The sequence below is a fragment of the Trichosurus vulpecula genome, chromosome 8, assembly GCF_011100635.1.
Source record: "Trichosurus vulpecula isolate mTriVul1 chromosome 8, mTriVul1.pri, whole genome shotgun sequence".
Classification (NCBI taxonomy): domain Eukaryota; kingdom Metazoa; phylum Chordata; class Mammalia; order Diprotodontia; family Phalangeridae; genus Trichosurus; species Trichosurus vulpecula.
In genome coordinates, this window is record NC_050580.1 from 217,645,372 (window position 1) to 217,672,788 (window position 27,417).

General features: G+C 37.9%; 1 protein-coding gene across 3 annotated transcripts in view; it reads left to right on the forward strand.

Annotated features, from left to right (window-relative positions):
• The first annotated feature begins 3,898 nt into the window (after positions 1 to 3,898).
• SYT16 (synaptotagmin 16) overlaps positions 3,899 to 27,417 on the forward strand; it is a 144,105-nt gene continuing 120,586 nt past the window's right edge. For all 3 annotated transcript variants that reach the window (XM_036735875.1, XM_036735876.1, XM_036735877.1), the window contains exon 1: positions 3,899 to 4,409. In XM_036735875.1, coding sequence (XP_036591770.1) covers positions 3,899 to 4,409 — 511 coding nt within the window. The remainder of the gene's footprint in view (positions 4,410 to 27,417) is intronic.

Sequence of the window (27,417 nt, forward strand, 5' to 3'; positions counted from 1 at the left end):
GCTCTCAGAGCTGTTGGCAGCCACTCACACATCGACTCTGTCCCTTTGTGACTGTCAAACAGATTCTCATTCTAGTGTAGAAGGTGGGTCTGCACCATTCAGTCAAGCCTCATAGTTTAGTCCCCCATCATACTTGAGAAAGCTCCCTTTCATCTTGTAACTGCTAATTTTCATTCAAGGTCACTTAAAAACATTCTCTATAAAATTTTAATCATGATGGTAGTAATATATTAAAGATGGCTAATATAAATATACCTAGGCTTTCCTAGCCTAAAACCTATCCGGTTCCCATATCAACCCCCAAATGATAGAGCAAAACCCTAGAAGTCCAACCAACCCTGCCAAAGTGGGGTGGCCAAGATCACTCATCCAAAGTTTTTCAGGGACCCCTTCTCAGCTATGAGGACAACCATAAGTTTGTTTGGGTAGGGTATGAAAGCTACAGAAAGATAGGAACATGATACAACCCCAGGACCTTATAATGGAGTTAGGGAGATGTGGTTATTTCTGAGTCATTCAGTTGTATCCAACTCTTTGCGACCCTATTTGGGGTTTTCTTGGCAAGGATGCTGGAGTGGTTTGCCATTTCCTTCTCCAGCTCATTTTAAAGATGAGGAAACTGAAGCAAACAGGGTTAAGTGACTTGCCCAGGGTCACACAGCTAGTAAATGTCTAAGGCCATATTTGAACTCAGATCTTCCCAATATACATGGATAAGCATGGTACAAGAGATGAGCTATAGATGAGCTAAAAGCTTCATGGAGGAAATGCCACCTGGATGGGCTTGGAAGAAAGAAAAGGATTTCAGCAGAAGAAAGGAGCAAATATCTTTTCCATGAAACTAATATCAGTTCAAATTTTCTAACCACACAGACAATTGGTAACAGATACATCTTTAATGCACCCACAATTCTGCATTCACCAAAAATTGGTGAATTCTAGTGTTCAAAGAAGGGAGACAGTGGAAAGGGAGCCATGGAAAAACTACTAACCTTGGAGTCACAGGCCCTGAATTTGAATCTTGATCTTGACATTTGCTACCCATGTGACCTTGGGCAGGGCATTTAACCTCTGGGCACCTCAGTTTCCTTGCATTGGTGGTCTTATATGTCTAAAATGTATTCTCTCTTTACCTCTGCCTTGTAGAATGCCTAACTTCTTCCAAAGCATATTACAAATACTTAAATTCAAATATGATCTCCTATGCAATGCCTTTCCTGATCTTCCCTCTTAAGAGCTCTTTGCATGTGTATGAGTTATATCCCCCCAGTAAGGGTGATACCATTTAGTGGTTTGTAAACCCCTTGGGAGTAAGGGTTGGACTAAAAAAATAAGTAAAGTAAAAAATAAGAAGGTTAGAGTAGACGAACTCTGAGGTATATTCTACATCTAGACTATGATCCTATGAACTTTGGTTTTTAATAATAGATTTTGTTGTTCTTTGGTCATTTTAGTTGTGAATCTGTTTGGGGTTTTCTTGGCAAAGATAGTGGAGTGATTTGCCATATTCTTCTCCAGCTCATTTTACAGATGAAGAAACAGACAAACAGGGTTAAGTGACTTGCCCAGGATCACATTCTGTGCCACCTAGCTGCCCTAATAAGAGACTTAAAGGTCCCTCAATTTAAATTAAAAGGTTCTTGGGTCAGCATCTGATATTCATACTAGCTGTCCATACAGGTTTTATTCTGTGTAAGTTGTGGAAGGAGAATTGAGTGAGATGTGAAAAGGAAAGGATGAGAAGCCCTCTGTTCTATTCCCAATTCAGTCATTAGTGAGCATTATCTTTGGCAAGTTATTTAAATTCTTAGTACCTGTGCCCTCATTCATAAAATAGGGGTAGTAATGATTGCTCTACAAGTCTTAGGGGGGTAATTGTGAGGCTCCAAAGAGATGATTGTGAATGTGAAAGTGGTTGTAATCATCACCATCGTCATCATCATCATCAACCTTATTATTTCTCCCAGAATTCTATTGCTGTCCTAGTTTTCAGTGGATGTGCCTTATAGCTATTGTAGATTAGTTCTGAGACTTCTTTGTGGAAGGGTATTTTTAAAGCCTGGAAGGTTGCGGAGATTTGGGGAGATTAGAAGAGAGTAGAAAAGGTAACAATCTAATTGTGGGAGGCAGTGCGTTACATAATTCAGCTCAACAAAATTTGTTAAATGTGAGCAATGTGCAAGGCACTGGGCATATGGAAACCAAAATAAAATATTCTTCATCCCAAAGAAGCTCATATTCTACTGAAGCAATTGTTCCCAACATTTTTTGTTCCTTGAAAACCTTTGAACAACAGCAAAAGTATTGCTGACTCCGAGGATAATTTAATATACTACTTATAAAAATCTGCAATCACTTATCGCTCCAGTTACCATTAAAGAATTTTAAGAATGAATCTCTTAAACCATTGGGAACTCACAAGGTATTTTTGAACCACTAAATGGGAACCATTTAAAGGTAAAGGGTGAGGAGGAGAATATTCTAGATATGTGGGACCACCTATCCACGCATATGAAGGTGAGAGATACAATGTAATGGGTGAGAAATAGTAGCAGATGAGTTTCACTGGAATAGAGAAAGTGCAAAGGAGAGTAATATGAAATAAGGTAGGGAAGAGCCGTATTGTAAAGGATATCAAATGCTACACTGATGCCTTTGTAGTTTATACTAGAAGATTTTGTCTTTTACTCACTGAAAAATTTTGAGTAAAGAAGTAAAATAGTAAGATCTATATTTAGTGGATTGCATTTAAAGTAAGAATTGTTGTTTGTTGTTGGGTTGTTTCAGTCATGTCTGACTATGACCTCATTTGGGACTTTTTTGGCAAAGATACTGGAAGGCCTTCCATTTCCTTCTATAGCTCATTTTACAGAATAGGAACTGAGGCAAACAGAGGGATAAATGACTTGGCCAGGGTCACAGAGGTAGTAAGTGTCTGGGGCCAGATTTGAACTTGTGAAGATGAGTCTTCCAAGCCCAGTGCTCTGTAATACTTGGATTCACATCTTGGCTCTGCCATTTATAATAGTGTGTAACCTTGGCCTATTACTTTCCATTTCTGGGTTCCAATTTTTTTGTGTGGAAAATTGAGGTGGTTGGGTTGATTGGTCTCTAAAATCTCTTTCAGTTCTCAAACCTGTTACTAGGATACATTTGGGTAAGCTAGTCTTTTGGTTTGTGGTGTTGTGTTTGACTTTGTCACCATAAGCAGAAGTTTATTTCAGAGGTTTGAATTCCTCCATCATGCGTGCTATTTTCTAAAAAACTCAGAATTTTAAAAATGCCACTCTGAAGTTTGTTAAAGGCATTTCCCACCAATTATACATTTTCCTTGAAAGGCTAAATCTTTGTCTCATGAAGTAAAGATGATTATTAGTCTGCTAACTGTGATCTGTAATTTCATATATGGAACATCAAACCTTTTTGTGTTTAAAAATGTCATGCTGAACTGCCTCTTAATGAAGATTCATTTATCCTTTTCACACTGCCAAATCTAGTCCATGGGGGGATTTCCTCCTCTTGGTCCACATGAATAGGTCCCATTATTGCTAATGCAAGTTTTGCACATGCCTGATGAGGTGAATAGGCATTGAAATCATCTCCATTTAGACTCTTGTGAAATGGTTTTCAACTAGCTATTTCAAGATTTAAATGGTGATCTATCCTTCTTCCTGAAAATGCATAATTTGGCATTAATTTGGGGGTGTCTGGTGATGGCTTCATGGTTGTGTTATTGATTAGATGGAAATATTCTTTTCCTTCCATTTCAGCTGGGTGGTGAAATATTTATAATTTTCAAGAGACATCAAATTTAATTTCTTATAATGCTTATTCTATAGCTCACGTATTCACGGCATGCCAGCAAAACTGAACTTCTGGAGTTTGTAGTCATCAGGTCATGGTGTTGACCATGGCTTCTCAAGATGCCCAGAACTTCTTCCAGCCTCTTTCTTCTTGGATGTCACGGGTGTATGAAGCTGTTCAGCAAGTTGGAGATACCTTATCTGCTTCCTTGCTTAATTTCAGTAAGCAGAACCCTCAGTTAAATGGTGAACTGGACACAGAGGTGAATGATGGTGATGTTCAGGAGAGTGATTTGGAAGATGGAGAAAAACAAGACTATGCCCAGAGCCAGGGTGACATGGACTCCATATTGCTCAAAACTAACCAGTTCCCTATGGGAAGTTACAATACTGATCTCTGGGACTTCAAACAAAGCCCCCTTGGGGACTCTAGTTCCATAGCATCCCAACAACCCTGTCCTGCCTATGATAACCCAAAGCAGCTGCCTAGGCTTTCTCCTGTTCTTGAGGAAGATTACCATCTCGAAAAGCTCAAGGAGAATCTTCAACATGGTTTTGAGAACCAAGCTCCTGGATCTTTAGAAAACATTAATGGAGAAGAGCAAGGTAAGCTAAAAAGACACCATCTTTGTTGTATTCCCTCAAAAGAGCCATTCCCCTAATTTTATTTTGCTGTATTTTTAGTTGTTATCCTATTCATCTCTTATAAACATCCCAGGTAATTGTTTCTTGCTGAGAAATAAAAACCCCACATGATTTTTTAAAAATTCAGAGACTATATATATACATATATGTATACACACACACATATGCCTGATGAGGTGAATAGGCATCGAAATCATCTCCATTCAGACTCTTGTGAAATGGTTTTCAACTAACTGTTTCAAGATTTCAATGGTAATCTACCCTTCTTCCTGAAAATGTTCATATTATATATTTGTGAAGTGTCCATTCCAATGCAAAAGTTTTGCATACAGACTGAGTTTTGTGAAGGAGGAAAACACTCTGTTAACTGTGAGCTTGTAATAAAGGATCATGGGAGTGCTAGATTTAGAAATAGAAGGGACCTAGATTGTGAGCTCCTTGAGGGCAGGAACCATCCTTTGCTTCTTTTGGTATCCCTAGCACTGAGAACAGTTACTGGTCTATAATAGGTGCTTAATAAATGTTTATTGATTTTTTTATTGATTGACTTAACATCATCTTGTCCAACCTCCTCATTTTGTAGATCAGGAAACTGAGGTTAACCAAAGGGGTTAAATGACTTGCCCAGTCACGTAGGCAATAAGCAGTGAGGTCAGGATGCACACCCACATCCTTTGAACTTAAATCATACCCATTTTCTTTTTTCATGTAATATTTTAATTTTTCCCCAATTACATGTAAAATAATTTTTAACATTCATTTTAAAAAAATTTTGAATTTCAAATTCCCTTCCTCAGTCATACCCATTTTCCACTGTGCCTGTGCACAGGAGGTTCTGGTAAGCTGTTTGAAGAGCATCTTATGGACACGTCATGGTGATTAAAAAAAAGCATTCTCACTTGTTTCCCTGTGTTAGGAATCTCTAGATGTTACTATATTATTCAGTGTGAAATCCTGTGCAAAAACTATCCTTGTTGCAGGAGTTTTAGTTGATAACATTCCAAGAAGACTTCTCACAGCGTTTCACTGAGATATGTGATGACAGTAACTAGAAAATCATTGCAACAGGAACAGTTCCTCTTCCTTTTATCAGAGAAAAAAGAGTGAAATATTCAACACAGATTGCCCACAAAACTGCATACTCCTTTACTGTGTCATCACCTAGCACACGGTCGGTGTTCACTCAATGTTTTATGATGGTAAAAAAATTTGTATAGCTCTTTAAGGTTTGCAAAGAGCTTTGCATGTATTAGTTCATTTTGTCTTTACAACAACCACAGGAAACAGCCCACTTTCCTTTCCTTCATGTATTCCATAATCTAGCTACACTGGTCTGAAATGGTTAGTTTCATAGAGTAGTCTGAACAAGGCACTCCATCTCCCATTTCCAAGCTTATGCACCAGCTGATCTCTATGCCTAGAATGCTCTGCACTCTTCCCAGCCTCCCACCTAACATCATAGTTTCTCTGGCTTCCTTTAAAACTCATCTCAAATTGCAATTTCTTCAGGAGGCCTTGCCTGGTCCTCCTAGCTTTCTCTCTCAGATGACATTCCATCTACTCTGTATTTATCTCATTAATAACAACACGAACTTCCACTTATTTAACACTTTAAAGTTTGCAAAATCTTTTACAAAATACAAAGGGTCCCAATAGCTTAAAACTGCACCAAGATTTTTGGGACACCCTATATTATCTCATTTTATCCTCACAATGATCATGAAAGGTAGGTGCTATTAAAATCTCCCCCTTTTACAGATAAAGAAATTGAGGCAGAGATTAAGTGACTTGCTAGTGTCTGAGGCCAGATTTGAACTCTTCTCTTCCTGACTCCAAGAACAAGACTTTTCACTATGCTACTTAGCTGCCTGATACTTTTTCTTAAATCATTGAAGCTATAGTTTGAGGAAACCAAACCAGAGTCTGACACAGTTTAATATTTCCTGTCTTTTTATGATTTTCGGTACTGTAGTAATGGAGTTATTGGTTCATTGAAAGGTGGAGATTTCAGTCAAGCAGGAAAATTGGAGTATAAGAACAAGGTCTGATTTTAATGTAGTGACACAAATTCCCAATGCCACCAGTGGCAATCCCACCTAGGCACTATTGAATCTCTTTCTTTGGGGGCCCAAGAATTGCCTCTGGTGTGTGATGTGGTAGAACAACATTAATGAATTTTGCAGAAACATACTATTTGATGAAGTATCTTTACAGAAGGCGATTCGTTCTACAGAAATGGTATTGGATCTTTTTTTTTTGGTCTGGGCTTATTATTTCATTGTTGTTTAGAGAACTCTTGGTCAGAAAATTCTACAATTTAGCCTTAGAGTGTTCCCTGAGGAATGGAGAAGTTAAATAAACTAAATCAATATGGGACTTAGAGGCAGAAAGACCTGAATTGAAATCCTGCTTTAACCTCTTACCAGCTGCATCACCCTGGTCAGGTCACTTAGCTTTTCTTAGTTTCCTAATGAGTAAGAGGGGGATAATAATGGCACTTTCTTCCCAAGGTTGTTGTGAGGATCAGAAGAGATAGAGGGCTTTGTAAACTTGATAATGCTATAACTATGCTAGCCGCTTTAACTAAGTCACACAGTCAATATTAGCGGTGGTCCTGGACCCGAGGTCTTCCTGAATCCAGGGCCTACTATCCACCTACTGTACTATGCAGCTTCTCTCATTGTAGCAGAGGACCATAGATTTAGAGATGGAAAAAAACTTAAAGGTTAATCAGGTCCAACCCCCTCATTTTACAGAAGAGAATGCTGATGCTTAGACACTGAAGTGACTTGCTTAAGGTGACTAAAGCAGGAAGCAAGGATCAGAGCCAGGATTTGAAGCCAGGTACCCCTTAAATCCAGTGATCTTTCTATGACATTGCAGTGCTTCTGTTCATTTTCCCAACCTTTCACCATTTGGAGCTTCAATAATAAAAGATCTAAGATAAAAGAGCAGCTAGGTGGTACAATTGATAGAGTGCTGGGCCTGGAGTCAGGAAGATTCATCTTTCTGAGTTCAAATCCTGCCTCAGACACCTACTCGCTGTATGACCCTGGGCAAGTCACTTAACCTTGTTTGCCTCAGTTTCCTCATCTGTAAAATGAACTGGAGGAGGAAATGGCAAACTATAACAACGATGTTGCTAGCAGTTGCTGTGGGGGTGTAAAGCCAGCAATACCAGGACACAGAAGCTCTGCCAGCACAAGTTCTTTGATCTGCTTTTCTAAGGAAACCAACTTTAAGGGGTTAACAATCTCATTTTAATCAAACATACATGTATTATTCACTTAGTTCAGGGGGTAAAGCTAGCAACCTCAACTTCAGAGCAAATACAAACAGAAAATATCAACAGATCAGATAACATAGGCTTTTAGCTTTCTGTCCAATATCTCAGTACATAGTTACCAGGGAAGCACCAACATCTGGGTTTTCAAGCAGGGGGGCTCCTTAACAATGGCTACCCAGAGTTTTGTCTGGTCAAATCACACAACACTCTTCCAGTGAGTGAGAGCTCCAAACAAAATGCTAACCTCTGAGTTTATATATCCTTCTTAGGGCCCAAAGGATTCACATCTAATCAGCAAAAAGGTGTGGGCCTGGGGCTTCAGACCTAGTTAGCAAAAGGGCGTGGCCTGGGGCATTTCACTTATTAAGACTTAATCACAGGCACTTGATTACTTTAGCATTCTAAAAGAGAAAACAGTAAAAAAAAAGTCCCATCTTAATTACCATCACACAAACCATTCCGGTATCTCTGCCAAGAAAACCCCAAATGGGGTCACCAAGAGTCAAACATGACTGAAAAATGACTAACAGTGGAGTTTTATGACTTTACAATGTGATTAAATTATACTGTATTACTGATGTTATTGTGAAATGATATTGGCCAGGGCAACCTTAAACAGAGTAGTGAAAGGGAAAAAGAAATCTTCCCTTTTGCTTTGTGATATAGACAGTTAATGAGATAATATTTATAAAAAGGACTTCACGAAGTTCATGGCAGACAGTTGCCACATAAATGCTTATTCCTTTCCTTTCCCCTCTATGCCTTTTTCAAGAATGATAGCCAGATTTACCTTTTCAAAGAGCACTTATTCAGGTATTGCATCTGTGATGATAAAGGAAAAGTTTTCACACTGTTCTACTGATGCTCACCATTTTCCTTTACCTAAATTAAAATGATGTTAAAAGTCTAGCTTGGATTAGTGAAAGTCAAGTAATTGTGTCCTTCTTTGTGACTACATAAAATTTAAGTTTCACAAAGTTGGTGAGGACAGAGTCTTTGTTGTATTCTTATTTGTGTTCCCTATGGCATCCAACTCAGTACCTCATGCATAAAAGGCACCCAATAAATATTTGTTGTACATTGAATAACACTCTGAATCAGATGAACTAAAGGTTAACATCTTGAGATAATCTCCAAAGGCTGACATTGCACTATATCTGGGCTAACAATAAAATTTCTTAGTTTTGAATATGAATTTTTATATATTTCTTAACATAATCCTGCTCATGACCAGGTGAGGAAATGCAGCAAAGAATTATTAAAATATATCATTGGATACATGCCTGCCATAATTTTTTATGTATGTTTATATAATTGTTAGATTAATAAAATGAATGGTCAAATAACCTAAATATGTAAATAGCCCCTTGCACAGCGGTTGGATAGAGTAGATACTTTGTCAATATTTATTGATAGTTAGACTAGTCATTATCACAGTGTAATAAGGAAGCTATCTTAACTAGTGAAGGCTTACTGCATGCTCCAAAGCTCAGGAAAATAGGACTTTTAAAGGATCTGGAAGAGCAGGAAGGCCATTCAAAATGGATTCTCTGTGGAAAATACTAAGTCCTCAATATCTTACTAAATAAATATACTTCTCCTAGTCAAGAAGGGGCAAGGGGGCAAAGGGTGTAAAAGAATCTGTAAGATAGATAGTATCCTAATCCACTCAGAGACTTTAAGAAGGAAAATTAAAATTTTGTGTTACACTTTGAAATCCAGTACCAGTCCTTTCATCCTCCAATTCATTTAAAGTCTGTGACAATACAGACTGATTAAAATGGTGCCTGTGGGTGTATGCATGGCACCTGAACACTGCTTCTCTTCAAAGGAAGTTTTGGTATACTGAGAGTTTCCTAAAATCTTCATGAGAACTTTATTCCTTCTTAGTGATTAAAACATTTTTGCAAAGCTAACACTATGGACTCATTTCTTTTGTGTTGTTCAATCGTTTCAGTCATGTTCAACTCTTCATGACTCCATTTGGGGTTTTCTTGGCAAGGATACTGGAGTGGTTTGCCATTTTCTTCTCCAGCTCATTTTACAGATGAGGAATTGAGGCAAATGGGGTTCAATGACTTGGCTGTGGTCACATAACTAGTAAGTGTCTGAGGCCAGATTTGAACTTAGGAAGATGAGTCTTCCTGACTCCAAGCCCAGTACTTAATCTATTGTGCCACTTAGCTGCTCTTTTGTCTTAGGTAATACTATATTATTGAAGCCCCAAATGGTTCAAGGTTGGAAAAGTAAACACAGTAAAAGATGGCAGATATGTATAGGCAAGGAAAAGGAGAAGAAATAAATGGTGAATACTGGAAAGGTACTAAAGACAAAATATGGTTCCCACCTTCAAACAAGTTAAGAAGCTTACAGCATTTTGTTCATTGATTCCAACGAACAACCAGAGACTATTAAATGTCTTGAATGTCTTTGCTTCTTGAAATCAACTTGAGAACGAAATTAGGAAGATTTTTTTGTGTGTATGTAGGGTAAAGGGCCAGGGAGAGGAATTTAAATTTATGCCTTTCAAAGCCAAATTGACTAAATTATCAATTACCTGATGAGTAGAGAATTCATTCTCTCTGCAAGGTTGATTTAAATAAAGCAAGAATAAAAGAGTTGAGGTGGTTTAGTCTACAGAACCCACAAGGCATTTACCCCATTCTCTTCATTTATTCTAATAAAATGGGAGCTGTGAGTACTATATAGGACTTGGGATGAAACAGAGACTCTGGACTAATTCACTCAGGATGTAATAGATGGAGGAACATGCTTAAATTGACTTTGGAGAATGTCTAGCTTCCTTGATTTCCCTGATGTAATATAAACATATTCTTCAAATTCAAGTGTTTTACTCTCAGTGAACAAAAATCTTGTTTCTCCCATCTCTCTCTTAAAAACAAACAAACAAAAACACAAGCATTTAATCACCTCATGACTCCTTCAAATTGTGGACTTATAAACAACTAGTGTGCAAGAACAACGCCTTAATGCCTTTGCATTTCACCTGATGATTGAAAGAGTTTTGAAGTGTCACTATGTCTGAACTGTCCTTCAATGTTTGCTCTGGCCTTTTCTTAATCTTAAGGTAAAGCACAAAGACTGTCTGGCTCTTTTCTGCTCAAGAGAGACATTCAGAAACATGCTAGTAAATGGTATTATTTTAACAGCAATTTATGCTCCTATGATTAAAAAAACAACCACAAAACAAAACAGCTTTGTGGAGCAAGCCTTTTCTTTTTAACCTTGAATTCTTTTCAGAATGTTGTGTCTTGATTTTATTTTTACTTAATCCTCCATGTTTTTACTCCACAAAAGAAGATTTTAAGCTAAATTGGCCCCAAACAAGAGGGATGCTGAATGCTTTTTGTTACCATGGAAACAATTCTGGGCACTTACTGAGGACCTGGTTGCCAATAGTAATGTAACAGAGAAAATAGATACACTTCATTTAGTGGTCGCCAATGATTAAGAGGCAGAGAGACCACTTATAGAGTCATGCCAATGTAGGCTTTGCAGTTTAAAAAACCAAAAAACCAAAACACCAGACTCTCAGTAAAGAAGCATTTATGACACCTTTGATATGTGTTGGGAAGGAGATATAATTGCAGTTAAAATTCATATTTGTTTTCCATTTGGCATCTTATATCATTTTTAAAGGCTGGTTTTTAACCACATGTATTTGTTTCCAAGAAATATGCTCACTATTTCCTGAAATAGACCTTCTAATGGAATTAATGTCTTCCAAGTACATTGGAGTATAGAACTTTAAAAACAATCTTTGGCTAAATGGAATGTAAAGAAAAACATCGAACAGCAGGTTTTGAAAACTTGATGAAGTAATTTGACTTTTCACTCAGACTACTGCACTAGGCTAATGTAGCATGTGATGACTGGAGGGAAGTCTTATAGGGTCCCCACCAGCTGGTATCCACCCTAAGTGGGAAGGCATTCTTTGTTTCTGTCAGCGTATTTGGCCTTCCTGTGGCTTCTGGGGCTATAATGGTATCAGTGGATGGTATATCATTGGTCTTTATACCTGCTACAACTTTGTTTGCACAAATTAACCCACATTATAGTACTGTTAATGGATAGCACCACCTCTTTTTTACCCCTTCTCTTCTGGGGTTTTGCTTCTCAATTATGAGCTCAGAAGCATTTTCTATAATAACCCAATCTCCATTCCCCAGAAATGAAGCATTCCAAATCAGCCTAGCTGCCCACTGTTGCCCAGGAAAACCCAAATGAGTTTCTCTGTTACAGCTTAGAAATAGAAAAAAAATCTGAGTTGTTGTTATCTGATACACAGTTATTATACAGAAATACAGTTATTAGTAACTGCTTTGAAAGATGATCTACAGAGTTTCCATAGCTCTAAGTTTTAAGAAATACAGATAGTTATTATTGTTTGTACTTATTTTGCTTCTTCTATCACTTTTCTTCTGAATAATTTTATAGGCTTAACTTAATCTTTCACAAATGGACAGAAATAGAATGAGTTAGATAGAACATCTTGCATTAAAAGTAATCATCTAGTTCTCTTCTCTCTCTATACTTCCCCACCCCCCTGCCCTGGCCTTTTCCTTCACTCCCATGACTTTAACTATTATTCCCTTTCTCTGTGCAAATAATTTCAGATTTATGACTGTCCTGCCCTTTCCTTCTAAATAATAGTAGCTAACATTTATTAAACATTGATTGTATATGAAACTCTAAACACTCATCTCAGATGGGATGTCTCGCCGGCTCCTTAAGCTCATTAATTAAAAAACTGATTTCATAATCTTTTCCTCTAAATTTGCCCTTTCCCAGTTACTTAGCTATTTCTGTCTGTGTACCACTGCACACCATAGTTAGTTAACTTTAGGGTTGTCTTTTATTCTTTCATCTCTTTTGCTTCTAATATCAATTAGATCCATCTAACATTAGTCAATCAGTTGCTAGCTCCTATCCATTCCATCTCTGTAACTTCTGTTGAGTATGTCTCCCACCCCCAACCTTCTCTATTCCTACTGCCATCAACTTAGGGTAGGTCTTAATTACTACCTTCCTGGACTGTTGCAATAGCCTCCATTTTGGTACTTATAACTCAACTCTATCCACCTCTAATATATATTTCACAGCAATGTCAAAATAATGTTTCCTGGACCCTTATTTGGCCTTGTAATTCCTCTGATCAAAACTTTTTAGAGGCTCCTTGTCTATTGAACGAAAGTCTTTAGATTTACCTGCCTGGCATCCATGCCCCCCCCAAACCCTAATAATAACATTTATTTAGCACTTTGAGGTTTGTGAAGCAATTTACATATATCATCATATTTGATCCTCACAACAATCCAGTGAAGTAGCTGCTACTATTTATTCCCATTTTACAGACAAAAAAATTGTGATTTGCCCAGGATCACACAGCTAGTAGGTGTTTGAGGTTCAGTTTAAACTCAGGTCATCCTGACTTCAGAGAAAAGCACTCTGGCTAATGATCTCTCTCCTCTTTATCTTCCTTGTTTTATCATTTATTATTGTCTTTCATGGGCAGTTAGGTAGTGCAATGGATAGAGTGCTGGGCCTGAAGTCAGGAAGACTTAATGAATTCAAATCTGGACTCAGACACTTATTAGCTATATGATCCTGGACAAGTAACTTAACCCTGGTTGCCTCAATTTCCTCATCTGTAAAATGAGCTGGACAAGGAAGTGGCGAACCCCTCCTGTATCTTTGCCCACAAAACTCCAAATGGGGTCACAGAGAGTTGGACATAAATGAAATGACAGAACAACAACAAAACTCTCTTTCATATAGTTCATGCTCTAGACAAACTGGACAACTCTGCCCCTTGACTTCATGTTGTGCTCATTTTGTCTTTATATCTGTGTTTAGGATATTCCCTATGTTGGGAATGTCCGCACTCCAATGCCTAGAACAGGGTGTTATATGAGGCAGACTCTTACTTAATGCTTATTGTATGGTATAATGTGATTATAGGCAGTGGGAACATTTTAAAGAAGTTTCCAATTTTATTGTTATTCTGTTGTCCCCATTATTTATATCTATATCAGTGTAACCATAGGCAGTTTTTGCTTTATATAAGGGGATCATTTCACAAACCTCTGTGTAAAGTGATTTTTATGTAATGTGAATTTGCCACCCGACATGGGGAAGGGGGGAGGCAGGGAGATAGGAAGGGGCTGTGAAATGAGGTAGCCAGCACATGGTTCAAAGACACATGGGGTCTTGGGACAGAGAAGGGAGAGCAGAAAAAGGAACCCTGGGTCTGGAGACAGCCATATGGGGACCCAGTTGAGAGGAAGAATTGGAGAGTTGGGAGAAGGTGCAGAGTATAGGGCAAAGTAGGGAGGAGTAGGGTGGGCAGGGTAGGGCAAAGGTGTCCTCTCTCAATGCCAGAGACCTCAAGCCAAGCCTTGGTGGTGGCAATGACAGTGGCAGTGTTGTCTCTGCCCATCTATTCTTCTGTTGTCACTCAGATGGGTTTTTTAGGTTTTTATTTAGTGGAAAGTGGGAGGCTATGGAACAGCAAGCCAAGGGGCAGAAGTGGAGAGAAAGCATGTATTGTGCAGTAAAGTTAACAAAAGCATCTTTTGGAATGTGGATTTCTTTCAGAATTTTTTACATAAAATTGAATTTACATAATGTGAATTGATGTGAAATGAGAATTGACTGTTGATAGGAGGATCATATCCCAAATGCACTTAAATCTCTTTACAATTCCTGAAGAATCAGAAATTTTTGATTATGAAAAAGAGCACCGTGATTATCATGAGCAAGCTTAGGGTCATTAAGAACAAGTCATTGCAGCCTGATCTTTCCAAGTATGAAAGAGAGATAGTACAAAAGTATATAGACAGGAAATGGAATACATGTGTGACAAACAGTAAGATGGCCAGTTTGTCCATAGAGTGTGCATGTGTGTGAGTGTGTGCGTGTGTGTGTACGTGTATGTAGAAGTAATATGTAATAAGCCTGAGAAATGATGGGACTAGGTTACAAAGGACTTATCAGAAAGGGGAATTTATATTTGGTCCTACTGGTAATAGGGAGCCACTGGATTTTTTTAAGTGCAAGAGGGAAATAGTTAGATCTGCCCTTTAGGAAAATTGCATTGTCAGCTGTATGGAAAATGGATTGGAGTAGGGAGAGACTTGAGACAAAGAGGTCAATGAAAAGGCTCTTGCAATAGTCCAGGTCAGACTTGATAAAGGCCTGAACTAGGATGACTGGAGAGAGAGGGATATATGGAATATGTTGTGGAGAAAGAAATTCCAAGATTTGGCAACAAATTGGACATGTGTGTAGAGTGGATGACAGTGAAGCATCAAGGCTGAAGCAGAGGTTGTGAAACTGGGTGACTGGATGGATAAAAATTCTTCAGACAGAAATCAGGAACTTTGGAAGACATGGATGGATTTAGAGGGACAGATAATGAGTTCTGGTTTTAGACATGTTGAATTTGAGATGCTTATGGGATATCCAGTTTGAAATGTTCGATAGGCAATTTGTGATATAGATGTAGAAGTCATTTGTACAGGGATTATAATTAAACTCATTTGTGCACATGGGTACACTGAGAGAATGTGAAAAGAGAGGAGAGAAGAGGGCCAAGGACAAAGCCATGGGGGACACTCATAGTTAGGGACTGGGATATGGATGATGATCTAGCAAAGGAGATTTAAAAGGAGTACATGTAGGAGAAGAACCAAGTGACAACAAGTATCGTAAAAACCCAGAGAAGGGAAGAGTATTTGGGAGGAGAGGATGGTCATCAGTGTCAAATGCTGCAGAGAGCATTTCATTGTAGATGAATGAAGATTGACAAAAGGCTATCAGATTTGTCAATTAAAACATGATTGATAAGCTTGGGAAGGAGCAGTTTCAGTTAAGTCAGAAGCCAGGATGTGAAGGTTAGAAAAGAAAATAAAAGGAGAGAAAAGGGAAGACAGGGGGGTAAGCAGATTTTTCTAGGGATTTGACTGCAAATGGAAGGAGGGATGATAGCTTGAGGGGATAGTAGAGTCTAGAGAGAATTATTTAAGAATGGCAGATTTGGAAATATTTTTAGGGAAAAGGGAACAAATTAGAAGGTGGGGAGAAATTGAAGTTTGTGAACAAGATAGAGGAATGTAGATTATGATATGCTAGAGACAGCTCTTGTATGTGGTGTATAAAAAATGCCTAAGAGGAAATTGGGGAAGATACTGAGAAGCAATAGGTCATGTGTAAAAGATCTATTTTTTTAAATTGCAGGTTTAATTAACACCAGTTAGAGTGTGATGTGGTAGCCGGAAAATAGTGTCCAATTGGGCTGCATCAATAGGATTATAGCATCCAAAATGAGTTGACAATCCCATATATAGTACACTGTCCTGGGAGGATCACATCTGGAGTATTGTGCTTAGTTCTAGATGCCATATTTTAGGTAGGAAATTAAAACATGTTTCCAGAAGAGGGTGATTGACCCAGAATGGTGAGGGTAGTTGAAAACTGGCTAAAAGATTTAATAATGGGGCAGGTAGGTGGCACAGTTAATAGAGCACTGGCCCTGGAGTCAAGAGGACCTGAGTTTAAGTCTGGCCTCACACACTTGACACATGTACTAGCTGTGTAACTTTGGGCAAGTCACTTAACCCCAGTTGCCTTGCCTTACCCCCTCAAAAAAGAATTAATAATATTTCACCTGGAGAAGAGAAGATTTTGGGAGAGAAAAGAATGAAATGGAATTTTTATCTTCAAGTATCTTGAAGAGTTGCCCCATAAAAGGGAAGCTAGAAATATTCTGTTACAACAAATACAAAATTCAATTTAACATTTATTAAACATTTTATAGTTTCAAAGCTTTTGAATTTTGTGTTCCTAGATGGACAACGGTAGCTTGTAAACCCTTACAATCAAGGAGCTTACATATAATGAGGGAAAAGACATTCTTACAATAATTATAAAACAAGGGACAACATGATAAATGCAAAGGGGAGGTCCAGATAATCGTTGTATATAATGTGAAGAAGGAGAGATCATTTTTACCTAGTGGGGTCAGAGATCAGGGAAGTTCTCACAGGAGAGGTAGCTCCTGAATTTGGCCTTGAAAAAAGGAAGGACGTCAATATATAGAAATGCTTAGTGTTATTGAAGAAGTATGTTATAGGCACAGAATTATGTGAGGGGATGATTAATAAAGGATATGAGTAGTATGATTCAACTTAAACTTAGAATATGTGATTGGGAATGCTATGAGATGAGTTTGCAAAAGTAGCCTGGACTCAGATTGTGTATGGTCGTAAATGCCAGAATGAGGATTTATATCTTACTCAGTAATCAATGAAGAACCACTGAAAATTTTAAAGAAGAGAAGAGATACAATAATAAGAGTAGTTCATTAAGAAGATTACCCATGTGGTGATGAATTGGAGAGGGTGATAGACTTGGCCCTGCATAAATGAGCAGTAAAATTTCAAGCCATTGTGTTGAAGCTTTACAGAGGAAAGTTTTGGGTCGACAAAGAAAGGAATATTATTAAAAATAATTATAAACAATTAATTTCTCCTCCTCTTCTTCTTGTTATTGTTCTCCTCCTTTTCCTCCTCTTCATTCTTCTCCTCCTCCTCTTTTTCTTCTCATTCTCTCCTGTTCCCTTTCTCCTCTTCTTCTTCTTTCTCTTCTTCATCATCATCTTCATGATCATCATAATCATCATCATTATCTCCACCACCATCTCATCAGGGTGTTGTATTTGGAATCGTGCTTTAGACAGAGGCAGGACTAGGTGATTTCTGTGGTCCCATCAAAGATTCTATGAATTTGTTGCAATGAAAAAAGCTAGTATTCTTCTCATGCTTTCTGGAGGGAAAAAGAAGCTCAGGAAAGAACCAAATTCAAAAGAGTGGGAAGCAGGTACAAATTTGGAATGTTCTGTTGTTCAGTCATAGTTTTAGCTTCTTTGTCTTGTTTTTCTGTGCAGAAGTTTTCCTACCTGGACATTTAAAAAAGAAATCCTCATCAGCAAATGATGCCTACTTTGTAAAGTTTTTCTTGATGGTGTGTTTTCCATTCTCCAGGAGGAGAGGAGCTCGGTTTGTAAAGGGGTATAGTGGTAGAAAGGTGTTTATGGGACTCATTGTTATTTAGTCATTTCAGTTTTGTCCAACTATTCATGACCCCTTTTGAGGTTTTCTTGGCAAAGATATGCGAGTGATTTGCCATTTCTTTCTCCAGCTCATTTTACAGATGAGGAACTGAGGTAAACAGGGTGAAGTGGCTTGCCCAGGGTTACACAGATACTAAGTGTCTGAGGACAGACTAATAATATCAATAATAATTGGACTCTGATTCTGTCTTAGTTATTTAGAGATGTTTTTCCTCCATTAGATTGTAAGTTCCTTGATTGGAAGGGTTTAATGGTAGTGATTTGTTTCCTTAGGACCAAACACAGGGCTTTGCAGAGAGCAGATGCTTAATACATGTCTGTTGAATTAAATGTTTTTGTTTGTTGAAGCAGAACAAATCCAACTCCTCTCTCACATGCCAACCCTCACATGCCTTGAGTGAGTTCTCTATAAAATAGTCTTTTAGGCAAATGTTTTTTTTTACAATGTGGCCAACCCATCAGAGTTGCAATCTCTGTAGATAGAGTTTGAACTCTTGGCAGTTCAGCTTGAGAAAGGACCTTAGTGTCCATTACCTTAGCTTGCCAGGTGATCTTTAGTTCTTCAGATCTCCATTTCAAATGGAAGTAATTCAATCTTCTGGCATGGCACTGGTAGGCTGTCAGATTTCACAGGCATGCAACAATGAGGTCAGCACAAAGATGGTCAGAACAAGTGATACAAGGACACTCTCAAAGTCTCTCTGAAGAACTTTGGATTGATCGTGAGACCTGGGAGACAATAGCACAAGGCTTTCTAGCATGGTGTCCCGTATCAAAGAAGGTGCTTTGCTCTATGACCGAAAACAGATTGCAATAGCTCAAAAGAAATGTAACATGTTTGTACAAATTTGGAGACACCCCAAATATTCAAATGGACTATATGTAATCAATCTGTGGTAGAGCCTTCTGAGCTCATATTGATCTGATCAGCCACGGTCAGACACTCTATACTTTGACCCCAATATCGTGACCATTTTTGTCTTCTTTGAGTACTAAGGGCAACAAAAAACAAACTTAAAAATGCTTCAATGTAGGAATGCATTCCTTCTTTAGACTAACTGGAAGCTCTACCTTTGAGCTATGCCACATAATCTTTGTTTTTTGTGGGTGCGCAGGGTGGAGGAGTTGATTCTCTTTACTGTAGGTAAGGTACAGTGTCCTAGCACAGTGGAGTATACAAAGATAAGCCAGACATTTCCTCACAGAAGCATGCTTTAAAAGGGGGGGGTTAGCAGCATCTATCTGGGGACATAAGGTGCATAGAAATCAGCATGATGCAAAACTGAATGCCCGTTGAACAGACACATATAAGGTGCTCTTGCAGCTCAGAGGAGAGAAAGATCACTTCTGCAGGGGAAACTTTAAAGGCTTTATGAAGGGAGTGGCTTTGAGTTGAATGTTGATGGACATGTGGGGTCCAGATAAGTAGAGAAGTTGACGTTTAGTAATTTCAGTCATGTCTGACTCTTTTTGATCTGACATAGGATTTTCTTGACAAAAATACTGTAGTGGTTTGCCATTCCCTTCTCCAGTTTATTGTATAGATGAGGAAACTGAAGCAAACAGGGCTAAGTAACTTGTCCAGGGTCCTACAGCTAGTAAGTGTCTGAGGCCAGATTTTAAATTAGGAAGATGAGCCACCTATCTGCACTGGTAAAGAAGAGGGAGAGGGAATTGTAGATGGACAGAGAGCACCCTGAGCAAAGGGATAGAGGTGGGAAAGAGCTTGGTTTGTCCTGGGAGTCACAAGTGGTAAAAATGGATTGGAGTTTGGTATACCTAAGGAGAATCATGGCAAATAAGCTTTGAAAAACAGCTAGATTGTGAAAGACCTTGGTTGGCAACCCCAGGAGTTTGAACTTTATTTTGTAGGTAGTCAGGAGTCATTGAAAGTATTTGATCAGGGGAATGATGCTCTCAATGCTTTAGATATATTCCTCTATCAGCAGTGTGTAAGTTGGATTGGAGTGGGGAGAGAATAGAACTCAGGGGATCATTTAAGGAGCTATTGGAACATCCCAAGAAAGAGGTACTTATATGACTTAATGGAAAGGAGGAAATAAGCAAGATGAGTCAGGTTGTGTTACATGTTGCAAGTGGGATGTGCTTGGTAGAATCCTAGAATTAATTCTTGGATCAAACCCTTAAGGTATCCTGTATTCTTCAAGATATGAAATATCTGCCTAGTGCCCAGTCCTTAGTGTATTGAAAGGTTTTTTGATACCTGATGAAATGCAGGGCAGTCATCACATGTATTTCTGCCTTTACTTCTTGGATTCAAGGGATATGCAGTAGTATGAATTAATTGAAAATGACACCATTCTTTTAATTTCTTAATAATTTCTTCAACTTTGAGCTTTCTTCTGTACTTGGCACAGGAGTAGATGGAGATTTGGCTAGTAGTTCTCTAGACATTTCTTTTGAACTCTTGACACGTTCTTTTGTATCCTAGTTCTTTCTTTTCCCTTAGACTGTATAGTATGTGGGCCATATTGTATGGAATTTCTGGATAAGCACATGAAGTTCAGTGATTTCTGAATAAATTAACCATAGACTCTTGACTGAATTCTTGAAGTTGTACAGAAAATATCCTCATCAAATACTAGTTTTCTTGCACTTCTATCTCAAAGAAATGATCACTGTTCAAGAGCTTATTTCTTCCATAATAGATTCTCAAAATCCGTTATCACTCTAGCTTACAGAATTTTACAACAGAATGTCATTGTCCCAGCTTGTTTATCTGCATTCTTTTCTTGTTTTTCTGTGAAGATAGCACTTGCAATAGGGTGGGGTAATGGAATGAACAGTGGACCTGGTGCCAGAAGAAACTTGAGTTCAAATTTTGATTCTGAAATTTACTAGCTGTGTTTTTAATCTCTCTGAACTTTAATTTCCCAATCTGTAAAAATGGGACGATAATCTTCACACACAGACACACACTATCTCATAACATTGTTGTGAGGAGAGAGCTTTGTAAACTTTAAAGAATGGTGGAACTATGAGTCAATGTTTTACAAAGAAAGAGCTTTTGCTTATTTTTTCTATAAACCTAAATTTTAGAGAATGATAAACTTTAATTTTGTTTCTCTCCTCCTGTTCTCTGTTATTCTGTTCTGTTCTCTTCTCTCTTCTCCTTTCCTCTTTGTTTCCCTTCCCTTCCCTTCCCTTCCCTTGCCTTCCCTTCCCTTCCCTTCCCTTCCCTTCCCTTCCCTTCCCTTCCCTTCCCTTCCCTTCCCTTCCCTTCCCTTCCCTTCCCTTCCCTTCCCTTCCCTTCCCTTCCCTTCCCTTCCCTCTTTCTCTTCCCTACTTTCCTTTCCTCTTTTCTCTTTATTTCCTTTGTTTTCTTTTCCTCTTCTAATTTCAAAGGACAAAACAAAAAAAAATCTTCCATAGGAATGGGAGATTATTCTAACTCTCCCCATTTTAATTTTTTTGATAAAACTTTTAGGCCTTCACATCTTTTAATCAATTAACAATTCAACTTAGGTCAATTTATAATAACTTTTCTAATATAAGATATTAACATAGGTACTGTACCTATGATTTTAGTGTGACATAACAAAGATAATAAAAACAATCATGCATTTACATGGTGTTTTACAATGTACAAAATGTTTCTTTACCACAGTCCCATGAGGTAGGTGGAGTAGATATTATTATTCCCTTTTGCAAATAAGGAAACTAAGGTTTACAAAGGCGAAGTGGCTTGTGCAATGTTATACTACTAAGAAGTGGCAGAAGTAGGGTTTTCTGAGAAATATTTATATCATTACTTTAATACTCAGTGTGTTAGCTTTCTTTCCAAGCTTTGTATCATTTACAAATTTGACAGATTACCATCTATGTCTTCAAGTCACTGAAGCCAATGTGCATTCTATTCTACCATATTGGCTCCCCAAAAGTAATTTCAACTATATATGGTGAAAACTTCCAGCATTTATATGGGCCTTTGACAGCAAACTGAGATCTTAATTTACAAGATGTGAATATCTTCCAGTGAAATAAAAAATGCACATTTATGTTAGATACATGGAGATTAAAAAGAATTAAAAACTCATTTAAAAACAGGAGTCTTTGTTTAATTATTTTTTACATCACTGTCACTTCTTAATAATTTAGTCCTCTTCCATTCCAACAGAGATAGAGTTAAGCAAAACAAGCCAACACATCAACACATCGACTATGTCTGACAGTGTATGGTATATTTGGCATCTGTATTTTACTGTCTCATTTATTGGACGAAGTTATGTTTCACTGTTAGTTAAGACAGGTCATTGCTTTGATTATCACAGTGCCTGGGATATAGTAGGTGCTTAATGAATGCTTATTGACTGACTGATATCCTCAGTGTTTCTTTCATTTACAGTATTATAGTAATTCTATAAATTGTTCTCTGCTTTTTTCTCTTTGCCTGAGTTCATAGGAACATTTCCAGGTTTCCCTCACTTCTTCATGTTTGCTGTTTCTTTTAGCTCAAAACTATTCCATTATATTCCTATCTTATCATTCATCCAGACACCTCGTAATGGATGCATAGCTGTTTGTTTCTGGTTTTTTGCTGCCATGAAAAGTGCTGCAATAATTATTTTCATATATATGAGGTCTTTGACTTTCTTGTGGTATATTCCCAATAGTAGTATTACTGGATAAATGGTACTTATAGTTTAGTGACTTTTTGGTATAATTCCAAGTTTTTTTTCTAGAATGGATGGACAATTTGCAGTTCCACTAATAGTACAATAGTGTTCCCGTTATTGCAGTCTTTTCAAAGGCCATCCAACATTGATTGTTTTCATTTTCTGTCATCTTTGCCAATCTGATGAATGTGAGGTGAAACCTTTAGAGTTCTGATTTGCATTTCTATTATTAACAGTGATTTGGAGGGTTCTTTAATGTGGTCAATAATGGCTTACATTTCTTTTCTTTTTGTTTCTTTTTTGAAAACTGCCTGTTCCTATCCTTTGACCATTTATCTACTGGGGACATTCATTCTTTCTTGTTATCTAAGGCAGAGGCATCAAACACATGGACTGCATATGGTCCACAGCACTCCTGAATGCAGCCTAAACCAGATTAAAATGTAATTGGGAAATATTTAACAAAATAAATAAAAATACCACAAAACAGATAATATTACATTTTCAAATTAAGTGAATATGTAGCTTTCAGGGATCCATATGTACCAATTAGTGGCCCCCATTTCTATTAGAGTTTGGTCTAAGGGGCACCTTATCTTTCATGATTAAACTTTTGAACTAGCCAGGGAAGTTTGTGCCTAGAATGAAAATATTATAGGACATGAGAATAAATGATGTTTTAGGGAATGTGACATTTGGAGAGTCTGGATATTGTGAAAATTGTCAGTGTTATAAATATTCTGTTCTTACTTTGATCTGACTTTGAAATTCAAAGCTATTTCCATTTGCCATAGATTTACTTACAAAATAAAGTATGCAGGAAGAGACTCAACATTCTATCATATCCCAGCTTAGGGGGAAAACATAGGTCACCCATTAAATATAGAAATCCTAAGAACTAGGATCATAGAACCATAGGATTTGAAGCTGGAAAGAATCACAATGAACTTCTAGTGTATCTTTTCTATTTCACAAAATCACCTAGTATTGAGTGTATCCAAGGTCACACAGTAGGTAGGAGAGCAGAGACTCAAATTTATGTTCTCTGACCCCAGAACCGGGGCTATCTCCTGCTGCTGTTGTTTTTCAGCAGGGATCGTGGTGCTTAGAGACCCTAAAGTTTTTAGAAATCCAGTTTTACTGACAACATTCTCTGACTTTAGTATTTTTTTTAAAATTCATGGATGTGTAAAAATTCAATTGGATTTTAGATCTCAGTAATAAATAGTTTCTAACAGCAATTTCAATTTCTTTTCTTACATCAGACAGAACTTGAGAATCAGTGTGAATTTATATCAGTACTTGGGAGTGAATGTGGGTGGAGGATTAAGCCTGTAATTTTTAATACAAACTTTCTGCCTTTCTTTTGACTCCCCCCACATCTTCTTGGAGCCCTTTCAAAAATAACATTTTATTTCAGATGAAGTTTCTTTATTTTATGTGGCCTATATTTTTCTGAAGTGATGCTCATTTTTACTGTAAGCTTCTTCATGGTTGAAGAATTTGTCAGTGGTGGGAATATTTTAGTCTATGAGGAAGAAAAAAAATATTTGTTTCTTGTACAAAGGAAAAAGAGCTGATAGGCAGAAAGAAACCAAAACCACTGTGAAAGCTTTGACGTTCTACCTGAAGACATCATTAGCTAGAAGTCATTAGTACTGTGTCATATTTCTGAGGTAATATTTGTAAGGCACCTAGCACATTGACTTCTATGTGTTAGGTGCTTAATAAATGCTTGTTACCTTCTCCCTTATATAGGTCGTTTTGGGCCTTGGAAGGCAAAATCTACGCAGTTGAGTAGTCTAAATACCTTGCAAAAGCAACAGTCACTTTAGTCAATTCAGTGACTGTTCATAGGGCTAGTCATTTAATATTACCTAGACCAAATGAGCAGTTGATTAAATATTTCATTTTGCTACAACTCTTCTACCATTGCCAATGGCTTCAAAGCAACTAATTGAATCTTGCTATCCTGTCCACTGTAGAGGGCCAATTCAGATCACTCTTTTTCTTTAGATATCTAGAACAATTAGGCTATATTATTATTATTATTATTTTTAATGTGGAATATCCAGATCATAATGTCTGGGTAGGTTTGGCATAATTTTGAGTGTCTGGGAAACCAGAGCAAAAAACCAGCTTTAAAAGTCCACGATAAAAAAAAGAAGTGACCTCATTAGAATAAAAGTTTTGGGTGAATATGAATTGAAGAGGAAATGCAAATACCATTAGCTTCCTCAGACAGTGGTGGGAGTTTTCGTGTTTTCACATGGTGAAAAAGTCTTTTCAGCAGTACCTGCGTACTATAACTAACAGTCCCCAGAGTATCATGGGATTTAGAGGTTAGAAGAGACCTTAGAAGTCATCCAATAGAGTTTGTAGTACAATGCACTCATTTCGCTTATGGGGGAACTGTGGATCTCAGAGGTAAAGTGACATACACGATAGATCATACAAGTAGTAAGAGACAGAGTCAGGATTTAATTGGGAGGGCACTGACATCACTCACAATGTTCCAGTAGTGTGGAAATGACAAAACTTAACACCTTACCTATTTAATAAGAAAAATTCATTAAAACAGGAATCTACCAAATGGTGGGCTAGAGTTATAGGATCATAGATTTAGAGCTGGAAGGGTCCTTAGAGGCCAATTATTTCAACTCCCTCATCCTGTAGATGGGGAAACTACGACCCAGAGTGGTTAATAGGATAAAGAGAGATATTTGTAAAGTGCTTTGCAAATCGTAAAGGCCTATATATGTGTCATCATCATCATCATCATCATCGTCATGACATCATTATTAGCTTAGAGTCACATAGAAAGTTAACAGAGCCAGGATTCAAACTTGGGGCCTTTGATTACAAAATCAGTACTCTTTCAACCAGTCCTCAGTGGCTCTTATGTTCCCTTTCTTCTTGCCTTGCTTCTCCTCACTTCCAGGAGATGGCCTTTTCTTTTTTCTTTATTTTTTGGGGGGGCGTGGAAGGTAGGGCAGTTGGGGTTAAGTGTCTTGCCCAAGGTCACACAGCTAGTAAGTGTGTCAAGTGTCTGAGGCCAGATTTGAACTCAGGTCCTCCTGACTCCAGGGCTGGTGCTCTACTCACTGCACCACCTAGCTGCCCTCAAAATGGCCTTTTCAGCAGAGACCTAGTATTTATATCCCTGAGTCTCTCTCTTCCTTCACCACCCTACCCCCACACCCATGGGGCTATCTCACCTCCCTTTCCCTCTCCCTCAACTGGGGATATTCTGTCATCTGGGTGACAGTTTGTGCTTCTTAATTCAGGGCAAGAATTCCTAGTTATGCCTCTCATTTTCATCTCTGTGTTCCTACATGTATATTTGAGTGAGTGTGTGTGTGCGTGCGCCTGTATTGTAGTGTCTGTGTGTTTCTATGTTTGCATGGTGTTTTCAGAGCCATTTTTGCCAAGTGGCCTCTTCTTCCCACATCCCAGATGGTTCCTGTGACATTTTTTTTTCCTTTTGAAGAATGCTCACAAGTCAGGAAACTTCATTTGCCAATAACCAGAATGTTGCCAGCAGCTGGGAGGTGGCGTCTCTTTCTCTATAATATCCTTCCCCTGCCTGCCACTGACAGATGCACCTCAATATGGCATGACTGCTTTACAGAGCTATATCTAGCATTTCTGGCATTCAGGGTGAGCAGCCCTAGTGGTACCCTCCAATTAGCTTTTTGAGATTAATTCAATTGTGTATGTGTGTGTGTGTATTTGTGTGGTACTTCAGGGAAAGACCTTGGCCATCACAACACAGGTCTCTGTAGAGGAAGAACCCCAGGATCCTGAAAGCTATTGATCAGGGATAGAGAAAGGTGTAAGGAAGAGCTCACAAGGGATGTAGGGGTGGGGGAAGTAGCATTTGTTAACTTCTTATTTTAACTAATTATTCCTTAGTATGCCCTAGTGAATAGAGAGCCAGTCTTGGAGTCAAGAGGACTTAGATGCAAACTTTGCCTTTGATACATTTCCTTGGACATATTACTTACCCTTTCACTGCCCCTTGGTAACTCTCTAAGGCTATAAATGTTAGCCTTATATATATATATATATATATATATATATATATATATATGTATGTATATATATGTATATATATGTGTACATATATATAAAAGTTAAACAGTTAAATTGGTAGATATATTTTATATATCAGGAGTCTCTGTATTGATCACAGGTCTAGAAAACAAATTCTTGCCAAATACAAGTACCCAGCACCCCTTAAATTTCGTCAAAATACCCTGAAAACCTTTGGACACAGGCCTAGCTCTACCAGCCTAGTTAAGGCTTTGCTGAGTTAGCTGTTTAAAATGAATGAACGAAAAATCATTGCCAATCACTTATTATGTGGACTGTGGATTCCAAGATTTAAGAAGAGGCAGCCCTCAAGGAGCTTACATTCTAATAGATGACAACATATATGGAGAAAGGTCGCTAGAGAAAACAGTTTTGTTAAATAGAATAGCAAGAAAACTGTTAGCCTATTGAAGGAATTAAACAGAAAGCAAACTTGCAGTTTATTTTTCTGTACTGCCTGAAATAGTTCTGCCTTCATTCTGCCTAGATTCATTAGCTGCCCTCTGACCATAAATTGGTGGCTTTCTATAGTGCTTAGAAAATTTTTCGACTGTGAGAAAGCATTCACCCAGGGAGTACAGAAAGCAGAATCATTTCAAAGTGTGACGATTTTCCCACTTGGAAATCATTCCATTTCAAATGATGAATTTCACCAAGACCAGTCTAACACTGATTATTGTAATTCATTCCAAGCACCCCCCCCCAAAATAGACTGGACAGACGTTCTCATCACGCAACTTGGCTTAGTTTTGTGACACAAGTTTTGATTATTGCTTTCAATTCAAATTTCTCATGGCT